The 22526-nt window shown below is 33.0% G+C and overlaps 1 protein-coding gene across 1 annotated transcript; it reads right to left on the bottom strand.

Moving 5' to 3' along the window:
• Window positions 1–4370: 4370 nt before the first annotated feature.
• LOC146907800 (uncharacterized) lies at window positions 4371–9231 on the bottom strand. The gene is given in 8 exon segments (XM_085729164.1): window positions 4371–4500; window positions 5340–5673; window positions 5737–6162; window positions 6336–6446; window positions 6556–6741; window positions 7602–7779; window positions 7938–8567; window positions 8569–9231. Coding segments are annotated over 8 exon segments (2658 nt in total).
• Between the last annotated feature and the right edge of the window lie 13295 nt (window positions 9232–22526).

Genomic DNA, 22526 nt, shown 5'->3' with positions numbered 1-22526 from the left:
GAGTGAGCCAAACCACTTCATTAGGAGTGAGAGCCATAATCCTCTGTGAAATAGACCAATTCCTCGGATTGTCGTGGAAAGACTGCGGAAGGTGTGAAATAAACCACCTATAGAGGAGAGGCACACAACAAAGAATGTATCCACGACCTTTGTTAGAACGATCGTGAATAGCATGGTATGTGTCGGCCAGCAAAGTAGGGACCGGATTCTTGGAGTGGAAGATCATAATAGCATTCATGTCCACGAAGCCATCAAGATTCGGAAAGAGAACAAGCCCATAGATGAGAAGTGCAAGAATAGCTTCAAGAGTGTCCTGACAAGTGGTATTGAGGTTGGCTTTCCCAAAAAGATACTCTGAAGTGAACCCTCGGATGCGTGCTTTAGTGACAAGATTCTTGGAGACATCGGTGGTCCTGAGATAGAGATCCTTAGCAATAACCAATGGAGTAAGAGGAGGCTCAAGTCCTGAGAAAGGTATCCCCTTAGCAATAGACAGATCCATCAAAGAAGAATAAGCCTCTAGAGTAGGCACCAACTGAAAGTCGGGGAAAGTAAAGCACCGATACTTCGGATCATAGAATTGCACTAGAGTGTGCACAAGCTTCTCATCCACATTAGTATGGAGAATAGGAAGTAAAGCCCCATAACGGTGTCGGAAACCGGTCGGATCCTCGATCTTGAGTGCCAAATCTCTCAAACTAGCCAAATCCACTTCCTTGAACTTGTAGGACTTAGTCATCTTCATTCCTACAATGTTTACAAATTCAACTTGTCTAAGCCCTTCGATAACAATGCATGACAAAAGGTTTATGCACGAATGCATGTATGCATGAATGCATGATTATGTTCAAGTTCGGAGAAAACATGGTGGGTGAAGTTCAAAGTCGAGGAGTCATGGGTGGACACGGCGTCCGGTGAATCTAGGGCTTTAGGATAATAGTAACCGGGTTCTAAAAAGGTTCCCAAGTTGCAACCTCTCCGACGTATATCACGGTGTCACGAGACAACACTCGCTCCATGATTATCCGTGGAAGGTCTAACTTGAGTGTAGTATCGCGTGACGACTAAAATTCGAGACAACACTCGGTTTAGCCTCCGCACTACGTCCTAGAAAATGGCCATGGATGGGTTTGGTTATCTACGGTTCATAGTGTCATAGAACAATTAGAAGCAAAGTGCCTAAACGCGACAACACGCGCCGACAACATCACCCCCAAAATGCCTCAGCTATGTGGGATTGATCGCATAATCCAAAACACGAGGCAACCCCCGGAATGAATTGTCGATTATATCCCTCCTAAATCCTAAGTTCACTCAGCCCGGGTGCAGGACTTTTGATATTCTCACCCCACACGTTTGCAAGAATTTAAACATTTATTCACATAGGAAAGCAAGTAAAAGAAGCAAGTAAAAATACAAGCGCAAGCGTGGAAATAAAGACTAGGCGTAACTCTCGAATACCCCCCAGCGGAGTCGCCAGCTGTTTTATCTTGGTTTTCGGGTGTCAAACATTGATCACGTTTGAACCTTTTAAACCGGTGATATCTTATTTTTTCTTGGGAAGGGAAAAAGTAAGCAAAACCCTTGAGAATCGAGGTCCGGGAGTTGTTTTCGCTACGGGAAGGTGTTAGGCACCCATAACGACTATAGTATCCTATAGGAACCGTCTTTAATTTCTACGCGCGCGCTCTATTTTTTAAATGCTATTTTGAAAGTGTTTATTTAAACCTAAAAGTATTCTAAGTGAAGAATTGGAGGGAGAAGAATGTTTTTGGATTTTTATTTTAGTTGAATTGAAGGAATTTTGTTCCTTGCCTACGTACCCGTTTAAGGGATCAAATCCACCGTAGTTCTCTTTCAAAAAATGTTTTTGTCTTTGTTGGTTGATTTTAAGTTTGAAAATGGGTTTTGAAGAATAGAAAGAGGCCTCAAGGGCATGAGATTTATGAAAAGGTGAGGTGTAATTAGTTATTTGCAAAAACAAGTCAAAGTATGATTAAAATTTGTTGAAATTTGATTAAGAAAATAAAAGGAAAATTCAATGGGGTTTTGACCCCAAGGTTTATTATGAAAAATGCTTGAGTGAAGTTGTTCACATTTGTTTGGAAAATTGGTTTTTTCTAAGTATAAGTCCTTGGCATTCATCTAAACATACAATCCTAAACATACATCTAAACATGCATATCCTAGCTATATTATAGTGATGTGTGTGCATGTGTCGGTGTTTGTGTCGGTGTACATTATTAGAGTCCATTGTCCTTTACATCATACCCTAGATACATTCTATGGCCTCTTTGCCAAGAAAATTAAAAGTGCATGAAGGAAAAATATTACAAAACTCCTAAGTGTTTACATTCTAACTTTGGTACAAATTAAATTGCAAGAAAGAAATAGAGATGAATATGGGATGAAATGGAGATGCTTATGAAATGATGAAACGTAAAATGAAAGGAGTTAGTAGCACATGACAATATCAAAGGAAATGAAGCAAGAGAAACACTAGAACATAAAGGATAGAAAATGAGTGCAAACATGGTTAAAATTGGTTCATAGAGTGCAAGAACCATACGACCTATAATTCTCACATTCCAATACATTTTTAAAGGTTTAGAATCAGGTCTTGGAATGGGAATTAAGGCAACATGATTTACTTGGCAACTTAAAACAAATTTTAAGCATATTTGCATTATTTAACTACACAATGACTTGTAAGCTAAGTAACTAATCAAGATTCACATACGTGCAGTAAAATCAAACACAAACAGTAGCAATAAACCCACAAAATCATCTAACATGTATCACAAACAATTATCAAGAATTTGAAATAGGATTAGACAAAATTTTCATGGATCTTCACAAAAAGACAAAGAAATAAAGCAAGGAAATGCAATAGTATTTTTCATCAAGATTTTAAGTAAACAAAATGCATAAAAACACCACAAAAATTAATAGAAACATGTACAAAAATTTGTAGAATTTTTCAAGTAATTTTGATCATGAACAGAGGTGAAAAAAAGCAAAACAGTGTGTCAAATAGCAAGAAAGCAAGCAAAAACCCAGAAAACCCAAGGAAACGACCCAGGCCCAAGGTCTTGATGGATCCTGGACTATCCAAATGCACTGAGAGCGTTGGATTGATCCAGCCCCATGAAAACCCTAGATCTAAGGGTCTATATTGAAAGGCGCATGGTAACACAGATCAAGTGCACAATAGGAATGAATCTAGGCCGCACACGTCACCACCTAGCGAATCAAACGGCGAAAAACGTAGGAAAGACTGGTCTGAAGGTGAACCAAACTGGTTCAAACGAACCGGTCTGGTTCACACTCTTATAAAAACGTAGGGACCGGTCTAATTTCATTCCAAACCTAGGTTTCTCTTTCTTCTCTTCAGACTCTCTCGTTCTCTCTCGTTCTCTCATGGATTCTCTTATGACTTTCACACATCAAACATGATTTTGGACCATAAGCTATGAATCAAATCACAAATTATCATAGAACAGACACAAAACACTTTGATCTGGCTATTTTTCTGAAGAAAGTTGTTCGAACCGTTCGATTTTGACATTTTTGAAGAAAATGAGTTCGAAACGTTTCGATCTACAAGTTCTTTGAAGAAGAGTGTTCAAAACGTTTCGATCTTCATGTTTTACACAGGTTTGATTTTGGATCTTTACGGTTTTTTAGGGTTTCAACTTTCTTTTCGAATTTTTCTGAATCAAAACCCTAATTCGAACTACTTTCTTCATTAATCATGGATTTGAAACTAGGTTTATGAAATAAACAGTAAATCTTGAACGATCTGCATTTTTAGGGTTTTGTTTCGAACTCCTTCGAATCTTTTCCAAAATCTTTCTTCGATTCACCGTTTATTTGTGATTGTAAGCCTTCGTTGAGCTTTTTGCGATGAAAAACGAAGAAGTTTGGATGATTACCTGAATTTGATTCGGAGATTCGAACAAAAAAAGATCCACGCAGCTTTGAATTCTTCTGGTAGGCTTCGAAACCGAAAATAAATCGGTGTTTTGATCTTCCTCTTCTTCGAACTGTGATCTTGCTTCAATTCCTCTTCTTCTCACTCTCTTCGAACTATGATCGTACAATTTCTTTGAAATTGTGCTTGAATTGCAGTTTTTCAATTCGATGATGAAGATTCGAATATGAATCTCTGAGAATTGCTGTAATTTCACTTCAATTCGATTCAATTTCTCGTTCTGAAATTCTAGGGTTCTTCATCATGTTCTTTGTGTTCTTGAGAAACGGTTAGGATTTTGATTTGTTTGGGGGAAGAGAGAGAAACGAAAGAGTGTTTGTGCTGATTTGGCACGTTGTGTATGGATTCTGTTACTGCATTGATGAATTGGCTCCTTTTATAGGCTGCCAAGTGGCCTTGGTGGCCAATGAAAGCTTGCCACCTGTTCTGGACTTGTAACTAATTCGTCTTTGGACAAATTCTGAATTCTGGGCCTTTTTGCAATTTTTGAAGGTTGGAGGACCATTCTGCAAATTAAAAAACCAAAGGGACAAAACTGCAAAAGGGAAAAGAGGACTTAATTGCAATTTAAAAAAAGACTTAAAGAAGAAAGTTGAAGTAAAAAGGACCATTTATGCAAAAATGCGAAATTAAGGCCTAAAAAGAAAACTAAAAGGGACTTGAATGCAATTTTGGACACTTTGGACTTAAAAAAAAAAAAAAACTAAAAATAAAATTGAAAATAAAAAATGATAATTTGACTAAACGTAAAGTGAAACGTCTAAAATTTGGCAAAACGGACTAAAACGAACCAATGGCCTAAATGAGGTACTTTAAAGTAACCTCTCTCTGCCGAAATTTCGTGTGAAATGACCAAAATGCCCCTGGGGCTAAAACAGCTGTAAATGACTCAGATGCACACTTTTTAAAATGGATTTTTTTACAAGAAATTGAAGCAAAGACTTATACAAGCAAAATTAAAAAACTCAGAGATAACTTTTAGGATTTGAACAGAGTTTTGACACTTGAAATGACCAAAATGCCCCTAGGGGCAAAACTGGCATAAAAATGACTTCTCATGCAAATTTTGAAATGGATTTTGACATAGAAGGAAATGAAGACTTATTCAAACTATTTGAAAGGACTCAAACAAATTTTTAAAGATGGAAAGAAATTTTGACATAGGAAATGACTAAAATGCCCTTGCATGTAAATTTTGCAAATAACATTGAAATAAAACACAGAGAAAGATGCAATTGATCAGAGATATATCAAATGGCTTGAAATACAAGAAAAGAAGAATTGAGTTAGTATTTTTAGGTCCAAAATTAGGGTATAACAAGATGTACCAAGAAAAACACAATACCTAGTAACTGATTTGAGAGTAATGACACAAGTAGCCCAATCCGAGTCAGCGAAACCAGGAATTTTAAGTGGAGAAGAAGAAGAAAAGAAAAGGCCTTTAGCAAGAGACGCCTTAAGGTATCGAAGCACTTTAGTGGCAGCTTGATAATGAACTTCATTTGGACTAGATATAAACTGACTCAGTTGTTGGACATCAAAGGCGATGTCCGGTCTTGTAGTAGTGAGGTAGAGTAGTCGACCTATGAGTTGTTGATAAGAGGATGGATCATTATAAGGAGGAGACTCGGAATCATGCAACTTAAGAGAAGGATCATAAGGAGTAGAAGATGGTTTTGCTGCCTAATTACCACTGTCTTGCAACAATTCAAGAGTATATTTTCGCTGGTTCAAAAGAATACCTTGCTTTGATCTTGCAATTTCCAATCCGAGAAAGAATCTGAGATTACCAAGATCCTTGATCTGAAAGCTTTTGTCCAAAAATGACTTAACAGATTTAATTTCTATGGAATTGTTGCCAGCCAGAACTATGTCATCTACATACACCAAGATAGCAGTAAAAGAAGAGCCAACCTTCTTAAGGAATAAGGAATGATCAACTACATATTGACTATATCCCAGAGATAGCAGTGCTGATGACAATTTTGAATACCATTGTCTACTTGCTTGTTTGAGGCCATAAAGAGACTTATGTAATCGACACACTTTATGAGAATTAGAACCAGAATTTAGCACAACAACACCCGGAGGTAGTGACATATAAACTTCCTCATTAAGATCTCCATGAAGAAAGGCATTGTTCACGTCTAATTGTTCCAAAACCAACCCTTAATGGAAGCCAAAGCAAGTAAAGTTTTAACAGTAGTAAGCTTTGCCATGGGTGAAAGCGTATCAAAGTAGTCTACACCTTCCATCTGCGTATACCCTCTTGCAACCAATCTTGCTTTATACCTCTCAATAGAGCCATCAACATTATATTTAATTTTGTAAACCCACTTACATCCAATAGGATTCTTTCCTGTAGGCAATTCAACTATGGACCACGTTCGATTGAGTTCAAGAGCAGCCAATTCAGATTTCATTGCTTCTTTCCAACAATCAGTTTTACAAGCTTGTTTAAAGGTTTTAGGTTCAGTGTTGGTTGAAATTGATAGGCAAAAGTCCTTATAACTAGTGGCACAATTTATAGGATGAAATAGGATAAGAAGAAGTAGCATTACTTAAAGATGATTGATATTGTGAAGACGGGAGGAGACTGCAGTGAAAGTCCTGAAGATAACTCGGTATTTTCTTAATTCTGTTTGAAACTCTAGTAGGAGCAGGAACACTGGAATTTTGAGCAGGTACCACTGTAGATACTGCAGAAGAATTAAAAACAGAATTATCTACTAAAGTTGCAGAATTTTCTGCAGGAATAATGCAGGATCTGCATTAGCAGAAATAGAATGGTCTGCTGCAGAAACATTGAAAGGAGGAGTAGAACTGAATGAAGGAAAATTTTGGAGGATCAACTGGAAGAACAAAATTATCTATGGTAGTGGATGAAGAAGTGTGATTAGCATTTACCGATGAAAAAGGAAAAACATCCTCATTGAAAACTACATTTTTGGAGACAAGAAATGAATGACTAGAGATATCATATAACAAGAAACCTTTAGTACCATCTCTGTACAGTCTTTCTTGCTCTAGACATGAATTTGGTTCTATGATTATTCAAGGTGGATGCAAAAGCAAGACTATCAAAGGTACGAAGATGAGCAAGATTTGGAGGTTGGTGAAACAATACTTCATAAGGTGCTTTGTGTTGTAAAAGAGGAGTCAGAAGGCTATTAATGAGATTTACTGAATGCAAAACAGAAAGATGCCAAAAATTGGATGGTAGAAATGATTGAAATGAGAGAGCACGAGCTACATTAAGGAGTCTCAACGCAAGATCTTTGATGGACAATTCCTTTAGAAAGAAAAAAAAATATGCATGAGGAACTCATTTCCATTATCACTTCTCAAAGATTTCAACTTTGTATGAAATTGAGTTTCGATGTAATTAACAAAGTTCATGATATGATTTCTAGTTTCAGACTTATTTTTCATGAGAATGATCCATGTAAAACGACTAAAATCATCAACAAGTGTCAAAAAATGTGTGAAGACTGTGTATAGCTATTAGGAAAAGGGAGTCTTTTTTGTTTAGCATAATGGCAAACATCACAGGGTGTAGAATGAGACTTAAAAGGAACAAATGGAAATCGTACAAAAATAGATTTACGAATCATGTCAGATACATGCCCAAGCCTATTATGCCAAAGTACTGAAGAAACAACGTTACAAACAGAAAAACTAGAAACTGAGGACCTAGAAATAGAAGAAACACCATCCGCAGGACTTTCCAAGACATATAATCCTCCCTTCTTCTTAGCTATACCAATCATCTTCTGGTTGGAATTCTGCAAAATGGAGCAATAGTCAAGGTAAAATGGCAATCAAGAGATTCGGCAAGTCATTGAACAGAAATTAAATTGATGTTAAACTGAGGAACAAAAAAAACATTGTGAATGATAACATGTGGTAATATTTGAACACTACCAACAATGTTAGCACAAACCTTGCTGCCATTTGGTAAAGAAATTGGGAAAGATTTGATATGGTGATGAGAAATGAAATGTTGAATGGAATATCTAATATGGTATGTTGCACCTGAGTCTAAAACCCAAGTAAAAGAGTTCTTACCATATGTTGGAGAAGAAGTTGTATTAAGAGTGATAAGATTGGATATGATGGAATTGGCAGATGCAGGTGTTTGATTAGATGTGGCCTGTTGTTGGAAAAGGTTTAAAAACTGTTGAAACTGGCCTTGAAGCTCATTCAAAGATGAAGCCATAACTGAACTTGACACAAGAGAAGAATCTTTATCTATAGTAGAAGCCAAATTGACAAATTTCTCATTGTTAGATCGAGCACCTTTTGATTGATCCCTTGGAGGAAAACCATGTATCGCATAACAAGTGTTAATTGTATGATTGTACCTTCTACAATTTGTACAATATCTAGTAGAATTCTGGCCTCTACCAAAATTTCCGCGACCTCTTCCGCGACCTCCATTACCAGAACCATAAGTAAAATTCTTAGAAGGCTGAGAATTTGAGCCACCCGGTTGAACTTGCATAGCCATTGCACCTTGTTCATTTTGTCCATCGACAATAGTGAAGGCATGAAGATTGCGTTCTTATTGCAAATACCAGGGAAAAAGCTTTGTGTATAGGGGGTAAAGGTTCCATCATCATTATTTGAGAACGAACATGAGAGTACTGCTCATTTAGGCCTTTGAGAAATTTAAGAACACAGTCTTGCTCACGATACTTTTTCATATCAGCAACAACACCACAAGAACAGGGAATTGTACAAGTGCAATCCTTAATTGGACGAAGGATTTCAATTTCTTCCCATAGTGATTTTAATTGAGTATAGTAGGAAGAAATGTCAAGGTCACCTTGATGTAATAGAAGCATATCCTCTTGAAGATCAGAGATTTTGAACATATCACCATGAGAAAATCTAAACTCGAGATCTTTCCAAACAACAAATGCACTATCAAACCAAATGATTGATTTAGCAATATCAGGAGAAATTGAATGCTGAATCCATGTGAGAACCATGCTATTGCATCGAATCCAAGGATCATATAAAGGATCAGAAACACGAGGTTGTGCAAGAGTACCGTCAACAAATTTCATGTTGTTCTTTGAAAGTAAAGCAATTTTCATAGATCGCAGCCATGAATGATAATTCTTGCCATCTAACAATGGAGTGACAAGCACAACATCATGATTTTCATTTGGATCCAAATAGTAAGGATTGGTAGGGTTTGTAGCAAAATCAGAATAATTTAAAGTTTCCATTGACAAATGAAATGGAAGAGACAAATTCAAACTATGAAAATAGTTGAAATCAATCAAATTGAAAAACTAAAAAAAACGAAGACCAATAACAGAGTACAACGAATGCATTAGTCTGATACCATGATAATTGTGAATATTGCATTGAATAAGAAGAGAAATGGTGAGAGAGAATTTCTTATTTCTGTAAAACTGATAGTACAATAGATCAGTAGCTATACAGGCTATTTATATCCAAGAGAAAGTGTAACAACAACTAATTATGAAGTAATATAGAAGGTTACAGTATATCAGAAGCTATCCTAATTATGAGGTAATATATAAGGTTACAATGTAACCGTAGCTATCAATTAATTATAGGTAATAACTAGACTGAACAAGAGAGAGATCTCTGTATCAATAACCCTTGTTTGTTCTTGCTCCAAAAACCAACTAGTCATGCATATCACTCCGGAGCCATTAAATGTTGACATTGTTGTAATTTTGTATGTCATGTTTGGTCTTTTTAACATGGCATTTTGGTAAATAGATACGAATCTTATTCTTATTAGAGAATGATATTTCTACAATCATTTTTTTGACAATTTTTGTGACAACTTTATCTCTTATACTCACATTGTGTCTTTACTCTCTCTCTCTATTGTTTTGTTTTTGTGTCAATATCTCATTTTATTTGTAAATTATGGTTGTCTCATAAGTTGTCATTGAAATGGTTGTTCAAATAACGCAACTCTTTTTATTATTTGTGACAAATATGTATTTGATGCATCTCATGATCCTTCTTTGATAATGAGCAAAAATTCAAAAACCTTAATTTGAGTTTTACACCATAAAAGTTTGCTTGCCTAAAATTTAAAGTTGAGTTTTACACATGTTTCATCATTTGAACCCATTAATTTGACAAATAGACACAAATTCCTAGCCTAAATTTTTATAATTATGAATTAAACTTGAACTCCTCATTCTTTGTTCATGAAGTGTCACCTTAATATATAGTAAGATTGACTTTCTAATTTTAAGTGTCGTAGTTCAAATCTCACATTGTACAATTATAAAACGGTCATTATATTGTGTTCTACATTATCAAATTTTGTATACAATATTTATCGAAAATGAAATTTGAATTTTATGTAAGTTTTTTTATTTTTTTATTTTTTTTTGTAAAACTCAAATTTTAATTGATTGAGACATTTCTTATCAACAAAATCTAATTGTGAGCTTTATAGGATAAAAAGTGACATGTTTGAAATTCCAAGTTTAGTTTCCCACATATTTTCTTCTTCCAATCACCCATTTTGATAAATAGAACTTGATATACTTATAAGTTTAATTTATTTGATAATTATGAATCAATCTAAGTACGCCAAAATTTATAATGTTCACATTCTATACACCAGCCACTTAGATTCTGATAATCCCTAAAACTTAATAAAATTAAGCTAAAAAATTTACAAGTTCTCTAAAAGTCAAAATTGAGTTGATAGTTACAAGTTGCTTTCAAAAACATGATGATGTGTTTTACATAACTCAATTTAGAAACAATAATATGTGAAATTTAAATTCAAAATTTAAACAAGCAGTTTTTTTTTTGTAAAGCTTAAATTTTAGTTTTATTTAAATATATTTTTTAAAAATATCAAATTTGAGATTTGCATAACAAAAATTTTATTCCTTAAAAGAAATTGTGTTTTGTAGAATCAATTTTAGGAAAAAAAATGTTTTATAAAAGACAACATCAATTTTTTTAAAAGTAACATTTTATTGTGTAAAAATCAACCTCAACTCTATGAAAGTAATATAATTTAAAGTTCAATTCATTCAGGTGCATTTTTGAGTTATACTTTTACGAAATAAATTTTTATTTGCAAAACCGAATGAGAGTAAAAAAAAATAAGGAAGTTAAATGTAAAAAAATTAATTATGGAATATTTAAAAATATGTGATGAGAGGGAACCATATGTAGAGTATTAAAATATATTTTAAGACTGATGCTTCATACACTCTCTTAAACATATGTTTCAAGTTTCAACAGAATGTTTTAATCGGTTAAAACACACATAAATCTTACAAATTCTACCAAATCATGTAAATCAACCTCAAATTTATGAAAATAATTAATTTAAAGTTCAATTCATTCATGTGCATTTTTTAGTTATATTTTCACGAAATAAATTTTTATTCGCAAAACCGAATGAGAGTAAAAAAATAATAAGGAAGTTAAAAGTAAAACAATTAATTATGGAATATTTAAAAGTACATGATGAGAGGGAACCATATTTAGAGTATTAAAATATATTTTACGAGCAGTGCCTCACAAACTCTCTTAAATATATGTTTCAAGTTTCAACACACTATTTTAATCAGTTAAAACTCACATAAATCCTACAAATTCTATCAAATCATGTGAGTCACATATAAATTTGGTGGAGTTGTTCTAGATAGGGTCATGTAAATATCACATTAGGACTCATGAGTTTTAAAATATAAAAGAGATGTTGAAAAGTATGTAATAGATATAGCATTTTTAGCATTATTCATATTTTAATCATAAAGTTAGAGCTGTCGATTTCATCCTGAATATATATTTTTTGAAAATTTATTATGATTCATTCCTAGAATGTGTGTGTTGCAAAACTACAACACACGTTAGCTTAAATGGATCTGATTAATCTCTCAAACTAAATGTAAAGTTTTTTTTATTTTTTTTTATATAAAACTTAAATCTGCTTATGCATATAAAAAGTTAGATGCACATACAAAACATACAAAACACACATTTGCGTGTGTGTCTGTCACAAAAATATTGCATCTTACACAAACACAAAAAAAAGTACTTTAGTTGTGTAGAAATCAAAGCACAAAATATCTAAGTAACTATAGATTATGTTGACAAAAAAATTTATCTTTGTTTAGAGTAATTAAAAAAATTATAACAATTTATCTATTTTGTGTACACAGAATAAAACAATCATCTATTTTTCAAGATTATATGATTTAATTTTAATCAAAATATTATACAGATAAAGTTTTTATTACATATACATTTATAATATATTTTTTTATGTATCAATTGTTTGCATACAATTATTATTTATAAATAATTGTTAACTGTGTTCCAACAAAAAAATGTAATTATTTTATATCTATAATTGATTATTTTATTTTTTGAATCCAAAAAAGAAACATGATGTATATAAATGAATGCAACATGTGTGAAAACATTTATCTAGATATTGATTTAAATATCATTATTTCTAATAACGATGATACCAATAGATAATTAACAGTTGTTTCATCTTGTCAAAAAAAAATTAACAGTTGTTTCATGTGAAATTTGAACTCCATCTCTTGAGGCTATAAAGTAAATTTTTACAACTGAGCTGACACATGTTGGACATTTACTTATTTACTTAAATGTCAATGTCTTGAGTTATTATAAAATTAACCGATGAAGTATAGAGACCACATAAAAATTGAAAATATATCTTTAAAGTATTCAACCCATATATTATACTATATAACATTACCTTATTAGAAGTTTATTTTGAAATATATACTTTTACATCGAAATATGTTAGAATGATATGATAACCGAATATTTTTAGTCATTTGTTAATATTCAATGTACAAAAATGAATATTTTTTGCCACCACAACATTAGTGAAAAGTTTATATATTTTGCTACTTATCATTTTCATGAGCTTGGTACATTGACAATTAAAAATTTATTTTTTGTGAGTTGTTTTGTTTTTCTCAAGGCATGGTTCATAATTTAATTAGAAATATTCGAGGGTTCATTGTATCTTCTAAATAAATAATATTGTACTCCTTCCGGTCACTATTATAAGTAAAAATTCACTTTTTTAGATTCATTTAATAAATGATGCATGTAGTCTATATATAGATCACACGCATGATTTATGGAATGAACGGGTGTTCATGGGTTGGGTCAACCCAGAAAACCTGATCAAGCCCACCCAAAAAAACCCAAAATAAATGGGTTGGGTTGGGTAATTGGGTGGATATGGTTTCTAAAAATGGAAAACCTATAAAAATAAATGAGTTTTGGGTAAAACTAGACCCAAACCCAAAAAACCCACTTACCCAATAATGTTAATATTTTTTATCTTTATTTTCATAGGGTAGAAGAAAGTTATATTTCCAAAACAAACACAATGTACCCTATATATTGAAAATCAAAACATACTAGAGTTACAAATTAATATGTTGCTTTTTTTTTGATTATTTTGATACTAATACAATTTTATGTCATGCAACTTTAGTTTGTTGCAAGTATTTTATTGTGGAGTTTATTATTTGATATCGCATAAAATTATAGTAAAATAAGTTAAACATTTTTTTTAAGAAAATTAAAAAGTAGAGTATTATTTTAAAACAAAATTACGACGACTTGTCATTTAGTCATTTAATATTAAAAAAATAGAAAAGTAAGTTGGGTAACCCATTACCCAATCCAACCCAACCCAAAAATTAGTGGGTTTGCCCAAACCCACCCAATAGTATAACAAGTGGTTATTTTATCTCACCCAAACCGAAGTACCCTATTTGGTTTCGTTTTGGGTTTGGTCAAACCCAACCCAAACCCACCCACGAACACCCCTACTAACAAATCAATTTTTGCTTGTAATAGTGACCGGAAGGAGTATTTACAAAAAGAATTTTTCTAACCTATGCAATGTTGCACATGTTTAGGTGCAATTAATACACTACATTCTTCAACATAAACTATCCTATTAACTAACTACTCTTTTCTTAAAAATGATGTTTTTTCTTTATCCTATTAATCATTCAATTTTTTTTAAAACTTCATAGAACAATTAAGATTACTACTAGCGGTAATGTTATTCTAGCTGAAGAATACTTATAAGGGAGGCCACAAAAATTACTCTTTAGATAGAAGATATCAATTTCGTCAAGAGGCCATGAAAAATTATCCATTATATGAAATCAATATCGTCCATTTAGTTGGCCAGGAAAAAAAATTAGATAGAAAATATAGAGGCCATGAAAAAACACGAGAGAATTTAGGTAAAAGGAATGAACATCTACCAAACCTTAATGTAACAATGTCACATTCCAAACTACCACTATAAAAATACCATAGACCTTAATTTTTGACTGAAGTTTTAAAAAAAAATAAAATTATTATGATAAAGAAAAAATAGTTCTTCAAAAAAAGAGTAATTAATAGGGTAATTTATGTTGAAGAAAAACATAAAAATTTGATCTACAATTAAAATTTCACCTGTGCATAGCACGGGTGCACGGACTAGTGCTCATACAAAAATATATGTCTTTTTTTTGAGGGAAAATATAAGTCTTATAGTTAATCATATTTTCAATGTATTCTATACTTCTTCCAGGAAACATCAATAGTTTCCTTCATTTCTCATTCTAAAGAAATCTTAACTAATAAACTGATTCACTAAATTTAAGGAATTACGTAGGAACATACTGCATGCATCTTAAATTTGAATTGGCTGAGAAATAGGGAAAAGGTTGTTTTAATTTTATTATTTTATTTTTAAATTATTATATAAAAAATTAAATTTTTAATTTAGTCTTAACCGTCAATATCCATTATGTAGGGGTGTATATATATTTTTTTAATATTTTTATTTAAAATCCACGCATGCTAAAAAAAACTATAACTTGTCAAAAAAAAAAAAACTATAAATCCAACTATTCCTTCATGAGAAAGTCATTCATTGCTCGTCTGTCTCTACCATTGAAGGTAATGTCTTCTCTCTAGTTCTCTCTTTATTATTTTGTTTCGTTTTTTCTTCTCTTCTTTTTTCCACTTTTCTTTTCTTAACCGGTGAACATGTTTGTAATATCCCGCTCGTCAGCTAATGGAATTATTAGTCAAATGTATCAGAGGTTAAGTAATGAGGAATGTTAAGTATGACGGAGGATATTGTTATGTAATATCACTCAAGTATGGACTTATGTATCAGTGTCAGGTAAACACGACTGAGACGAAGGGCATTTAAGTAATCTCGCACAAGGGAGTATATAAGCATGTTTGGACCTAAAATATTCATTTTCCCTTTCACTTTCTCTCTCTAGGTTTTGAGAAGAAAGTTTCTCCTCCTTCTCTCTACCATATGCGCCTCCCTCTTCTCTCTAAGACATCCAATCTTCCTTCAAAACATGGTTTAAGCATGGATTATGGTAGCTTAGCAAGAAAGAAACAAGAGGAAGCATGGATTTAAGCATGGTTTGGGTTGAAAGTCAAGAATCAAGAATGAAGAGGAATCTAGGGTTTGGGCTTGGACTTGGATGAAAGCAAGCAAACTTGTTTAGGTGAGTTCCATAGGTAGTTTACCACCCTTTGGGTTGTGTAATTTCATGTCTAAAGGATTGATTTAAGTTTATGAGAGGATTAGGACCCTAATAGACTTTTGATAAATTCTTGTTGATTTGATGTTAAATTGCCATGTAATATGTTTATAAATGTATATGTATGTTGCTGGATGATTATAGTGCATTGCAGGATCAAACTGAACAAGTTTTGGGCCAAAACTGGAAAATTAGTACCACAGACCCGAAGAACTACGCTATTAGCGAAATCTACGCTAATAGCGAAATTCTTCAGGAATGTCCCACGCTCCAGGGGCGCTATTAGCGCAGCCCTCTGGTTTGGCCAACATGTTTTTGGCCTGTTGGTCCATCCTGGGGCCGTGGTGCATTCTGTAGTCTTCCTTTCGTCGTTTTACAACTTTATAACCCTAAAACAATATCTAGGCAATGCACATAACATCAAACGATTCTTGAAATGAAAATCATGGCAATCTTAACATGAATGACAAGAGTGAATCAAGAGAGTTTAAGCCGATATTGCTCGGGTAGCTATGAAATAAGAAAGGGCATGAATGTAGAGCCTCAACATAGTGTTGAGAACTAGAAAGATAGCAAGGAATGATAAGTATGGCAAGTATAGATGAATATGAATGAATAAAGAGGTAGTTTACTACTAATCGGATCGACCCCGGATCCGAGGTAAACGAGTATGCATGTATAGGTTAAAAACCTTTCATGAATGTTTATGAATGTTAAGACCATGATATGTATGTGTAGTTTATCACACTTAGGATCGCTTAAGGATCCGTGGTAAATGAGTAAGTAAGACGTAGGTGTTCGTGTCTCTTGTTATCCACGCCATGGGGATACGGGAGGTTCTCGACCTAAGGGGAACGGTTTAAGCCGTAAGGGACCCGCACGACACCGAGGGAGTCCGATTACCTTAGCTAGGTATTTTCGGTATGTATGGGATTGTACTCGGGTTTACTCCACCCCGGGGCACTCCGTAAAATGAATCAAGATAATGTTTGTATGTTCAACGCTAACATAATGAATGAACTTAGATACGAATATGTATGTTATGTTTATGTTATGCGAAAATGACTCCATGCACGTTTATGTTCAAGAACAAGAGCATTAGATGCTACATGATAAGTACAAGGCATGGATTAGAGCAAGTAAAGAACATGATACCGATGACGATCTTAGTTTCCCCTAATCGTCCGGTTTAGATTAGTGTCATGATATGTTATGTTTAAGCCTCGATACGTAGAGTGTATTTTTGGCAATGCGGTTTTAGGTTCCCCTCAACCGCCATGACACGTATAGGAAGTGAAGCCTATAGCAAGTTAAGATAAGATTATGACGGCTCTAGTATGCACTACCGTCTAAGTATGCAAGTCCCCACACACGTATAATCAACCGTCAGGTTGTGATGTAGACACGTGGTGACCGTAGGTTTCCCCTTGAGGTTGCCTATAGCCTAGGATTTAGGGGAACTCACTGAGACATTATGTCTCATCCCAATCCTTATTTGTTTCAGATAAGCAGGATGTCATGCAAGCTTGAAGTCGGATGGATGTTTCAGCAAGTGTGTGCGTTCGTGTCGCTGCAGGATGCTTGGGACTTTAAGGATGAAATTATATATATGGTTGAGATGTTTATGTTATTAATGTACGAACGCAATTTGTTGTATAATATTCATTCGAATGAAATTTTTATGTTGTATATTTTAATGTATCCAGTACTAATGTTAACGCACGTGCCAGACTTTCTAGATACGTCTGGTATGGGTGTTACAATGTTTAATAAACCCTTTTATATATTAAGTTACGTAATTGTGTACTGATGATGATGAGTTGTTTTCTGGATTATTAGGTGATATTGGAGCTAAAGAAAGTACCTGTCAAGAGATTTAAGAAAGCTTTGAGGTAAGTAAAAAGAATTATCACTAATAAGTTTGAAAGATGATGGTACGTGTTTATTTAATTTTGTGTTTATATGTTTATATGATTGATGACCAAACAAGAAGAAGGCATGAGTCATCCACCAAAAATATAGCGATAACGTGATTGCCATGAATTGGATTACTCAAAATTTCATTAACAAACCAATAGGATGAAGTATGTAAGGGAGAAATATGAGTTCTTGTATTGAGAGGAATATGGGCCGTATTTCCAATAGAGAAAGAATTAGGGGTTTCTCCTAAAAAAAAGTAGTACGGTTGTGTTTTCTCTTTTAACTCGAACTAGAATATAGCAACTGAATTAAGGATAGATTGTTACAAAAAAAAAAGGACCTAGAATATAGCAACTGAGTTAAGGATAGAATATTGTCACATAAAAAAAAGGGATAGAATGTCAATCCACAACAAATAGAAATATGGATGTAGATTAAGTAGAAAAGGATGTAGATCAAGTAAAAAAGGTCATGTAGGTGCAGGATTTAGAAAAATAGTAAGTATCTATTAAGAAAAAATAATTTTTAAAAAATTTGAGAAATAATTGGCCTAATAATTTCTAATATACGATTTTTATCTTTGGTATCTTAACATGTGTCTGTTAGTATGAGTAATTTTTTGTGGGGAAGTTAATTTGTTTTTTAGGGGAAGTTTTATTTGATGTGTGTTGATTTGTTAGTAAAATATATGTCAATGGGCATAAACTTGAAATTTAAGGTAGAAGCGGCACTTATTACTAACTACAAACCTCCAAAAAGTCTCAATTTTACATATGTTTAATTTAAAAAAAAAAAATTTAGGTTCGAAAATAATTAATTGGAGAATTGGGATCGTAAATAAACTTACCTTGAAAAACAAAACATATGATGAACTCATCGTATGCCCTTAAAAAAACAGGATGAACTCATATGTGCATACCAAAATTTAAAATTGAATTTAGAAGGCACACAACAAAACTCCAAAAATATTTCTAAATATATATAATACTGAATACATATATATTGAGATGATAAAATTTTAATATTTGTTTATATAGTTTTAACCAAAAATAAAAAATTAATTATTCTTTGGTACAAAAATTAAATTTTAAATTGTGTATAAAAATCATTTTAGATTTAACTTTAATACATTTTATGAGAGAATTTCAAATTTTAGTTAAATATTGAAATACAAAAATTTGAAATATTGCGAAAAAAATGCGGTAACAATAAAAATACAACAAAGTTTCACTTCATCAAAAGATTTATACTTATTTATTTGCTAAAAATGTAAATTTGGATATGCTCTATGTATCTCTTTCGATTTTTGAATTCGATATTCATATTCTTTATTTAAAAATTAGGATGCATTCACCACGGAAAAAAAGTTGGGATGCATTTATAATCATCATCACAAATTATCAAATGCACTAAAAGTTTTCTCTTTGTTTTTGATCCCACAGGTCTCTAACTTCATTCTTTGTTCTAATGGCGGCAAAAGTCATCCCTGAACAAGTTGCTTTTTTAGTTGACAAATACCTCTTGGACCATAACTTTTCATCTACTCGTTTCACATTCAGAAACGAAGCTTCTCGTCTCTTCGCTCATTCTCCCATTCAAGAGGTATATTTCTACATCTAGTCTCTTCAATGAATCAATTTCAATCTCAAAGTTAGGCTCTTTAGATGCAAATGCCTCCTTTTGTTTTTGCACACATTGTCTTAGAGTTTGTAGTTTTATAGTCACTTAATATGCACATGGGTCTAGGCTTTGACAATGTGAGTTTAGGGTTTCTTAATTATTGGCTTATCGTTTTAATTTTTTTTATTCAGGCACCTAAGAATTTGATGACATTGGATAAGATATTATATGAGTATATCAGCTTGAAAAATCATAAGGTGACGATGGATCACAAAATGTTTATCATCGAACAAGAGAAAAATAGGAATATGATGTTATTACAAGGGATACATAATGTCACGGCGGCTTACATTGCCGGTGGAAACTGTCCTCCACCTGCTGCAAAATCTGCTCTCGAGTTTGTTCCGCAAACAAGAGTTAATAATAAATCTTATCCAGGTACATTCTATATCGATAATTCATTCTATTTCATGTTCCAATATATATGCGGTTCCTATATATGCTTGTCAAATTTTAAACTAATGTTTTTCTAGGAGAACTTAGAGAACTATTTGATGTTCTAATCAACAAAAAAACCTCATGTGAATACCCAAACGATCATCACTTCACACAATTACTAACTACTTTCTCTTTTAATTATCTACAGCATGCTTAAATCGTTCCACCTTCGCTACAATGGAGGATAAAATCATCCCTCAACAGGTTGCGTTCATCGTTGACAAATACCTGTTGGACAACAAATATTCATCAGCTCGTTCCACTTTCAGAGACGAAGCTTCTTCTCTCATTCCTAAGGTATTTTTCTGCACCTTTACTTATCATCTATTTGCACCCCTTTTGTGTTAACTTTGTTTTTTGTTCAGGATTTATGCACATTAAGTCTAGTTTTTCTTTATTAATGGATTTTGTTTTGTTTTTCTCTTTCTTATTCAGGAGCAAAAGAGTTTGATGACATTGGATGAGATGTTGGATGAGTATATTAGCTTGAAAGAGCATAAGATTATGATGGATGTAACACCCACGTCGTGGCTTTCGATATCCCGCTAGGTGGATACGAAAGGTTCCCGACCTAAGGGGAACGGTTTAAGCCGCAAGGGACCCCCACGACAATAGAAGGAACCGAAACACATCGGAATGAGAGGGATCCGGAGGCCGTGTAGGTATGGGACTACATGGTTGAAGGAAGGCTTATAAGAATTGTTAGGTACTACCCATATCAACAAGATGCATCTTCTTTTCGGGAGCTCAATCCTTAGGAACTCCACAGTTAAGCGTGCTTGGCTTGGAGTAGTACTAGGATGGGTGACCTACCGGGAAGTTTCCCGGTAAGCATGTGAGTGAGGACAAAGCATGCTGAAAAGACTCGTGTTGGTTTGTGGGGTTAGTCGGCAATCCTGTAAGCAGTCTGGGATGTTACAATGGATCAAGAAAATTTTATGTTAGCACAAGAGAAAAATCAAGTTCAGAATTTACTTCAAGGTCTGCATCATGTCATGACTACTTACAATACAAGTGCAAACCTTCCTCCACCTTCTGCAAAATCTGCACTCACACTCGTTCCTCAATCGGTCGTTAGTACAAATATCAGCCAGGTACAATCCTTCATTCACAATCTAGTTTTATATTTTATTTTATTTTTATATATGCAGTTCCTATGCTTGAATGAAATTTCTCTAAGAGAATGCAATGGGTTATTTGATGTAGTAATTTACAAGTTAGCTTATTATGTATATTATGTTAGGCTACTTGATAATTTTTGTAACATAACTTTAAAACTGTTGCTTTAATTTATGTAAATTTTGCATGTTATTTCACTAATAAGTTGAATTTTTTTATTTACCATTCTTGTTTTTTGAAATTTTTTGTATTTTTTATTTATTAGGTGTTCCTACTTTTGTGCCAAACATATCAAATACACAGTCACAAACCTCTTTCCAGCAATTCAAATGCTAATGGTAGGAACATTTCGACATTCATGAATCATGATGAATGTATCTGAAAGAAAGAGAAAGGAGACCTCAGCTATGGATGCTCCTTCAGCAGCAAAAAGATGTTGTAGCAGTCTATCTCCATGGGATGGTCATAACTTACTACGACAATTTGATGATATTGCTTTCAATAATCCAACGACATATTAGAATACTAATCAATAACTGCCTTGTAACAAAAAGTTAGTTAAATTTGTTTCAAAATTGGTTAGTTAGTTAGATAGCTTGTTCTACAAGCTAGTGATATTGTGCCTATATAAAGGCTTTGTATTGTGAAACTTCAAGTCTTAATGAGATTACACAATTCATAGCAACTATTCTATTCTTCTTTTTTCATATTTTCTGTTCTATTCTTGCTATTTCTCAATCTTGTCTTTTAAGTTCAATTATTAAAGTCAATTTAGTTATGACGTGACATTCTATATTGTTTAAGTGTTTGAAAACTATAAAGTTTTTCGTCCCACAAATTAAGAAAATTTCGAGACAAATTTGAATGATGAAGAATTAGTTATAAACTAATTCATATAGTTACTAGGCCAAATATCACTTTTGGTCCTCTTAGTTTGACAGAATTCCTAAGTTAGTTCTGTAAGTTTCAAAAGTTTCAAATAGGTCCTTTTAGTTTGACAGAATTCCCAAGTTAGTCCTTTAAGTTTCAAAAGTTTCAAATAGGTCCTTTTAGTTTGATAGAATTCCCAAGTTAGTCCTTTTAAGTTTCAAACTAAAAGGACCAATTTGAAACTTTTGAAACGATGACGTTGAAATAGTTTATCAACTAATAGGACCTATTATTATAGTATAGTATATTTGGATCCTCACGAGGACATTATCGTTCTTCCTTTCAATTAAGTTATGAAATTAATTCATATAGATCAAACTCAACACCCTCAAGAACTAGGACTTCTAGTGTCGTAAAGAATTGAAAGACTCTATTATGACAGTCATGATATTAGTTTGTTTATTATAATTTTGAATTTGCATAAGATTGATGTCAATTCAATGCATCTTAATGGCGACATTGATGACACAATATGGTGCAACCTAAGAAAACTTTGTGTCAAATAATACAAAATAGATGGTCTACAAAATCATAAAATTCACTTATTAGTTAAGAAATTTGTCTTTTTAGTGTTACCGTAAATTCTCATAAATTAATTGTCTCATTTGGTTTTGAGATGATATTATGGAGAATTGTGGATTTAGCAATTTCATTGGGAGTAAGATTATATTCCTAGTTTAGTATGTCAATTTTATTTTATTTATTCAACGATGATATATGTTTGTTATGTGAAACCAAAGAAATCTGTGACAAAAGTTAGTGATGAAAGATCCTGGGGACACCTCTTTTGTATTAGGCATTTCAATACTTAGAGATTCTTCTCAAGGTATTATTCAGATAGAACAAAA

The sequence above is a fragment of the Medicago sativa genome, chromosome 7 (genome assembly GCF_051527215.1).
Source record: "Medicago sativa cultivar Bolivia chromosome 7, Bolivia_mono, whole genome shotgun sequence".
Lineage (NCBI taxonomy): Eukaryota > Viridiplantae > Streptophyta > Magnoliopsida > Fabales > Fabaceae > Medicago > Medicago sativa.
The sequence above is the reverse complement of the archived record's forward strand: the minus strand, read 5'-3'. Positions and strand labels throughout refer to the sequence as shown.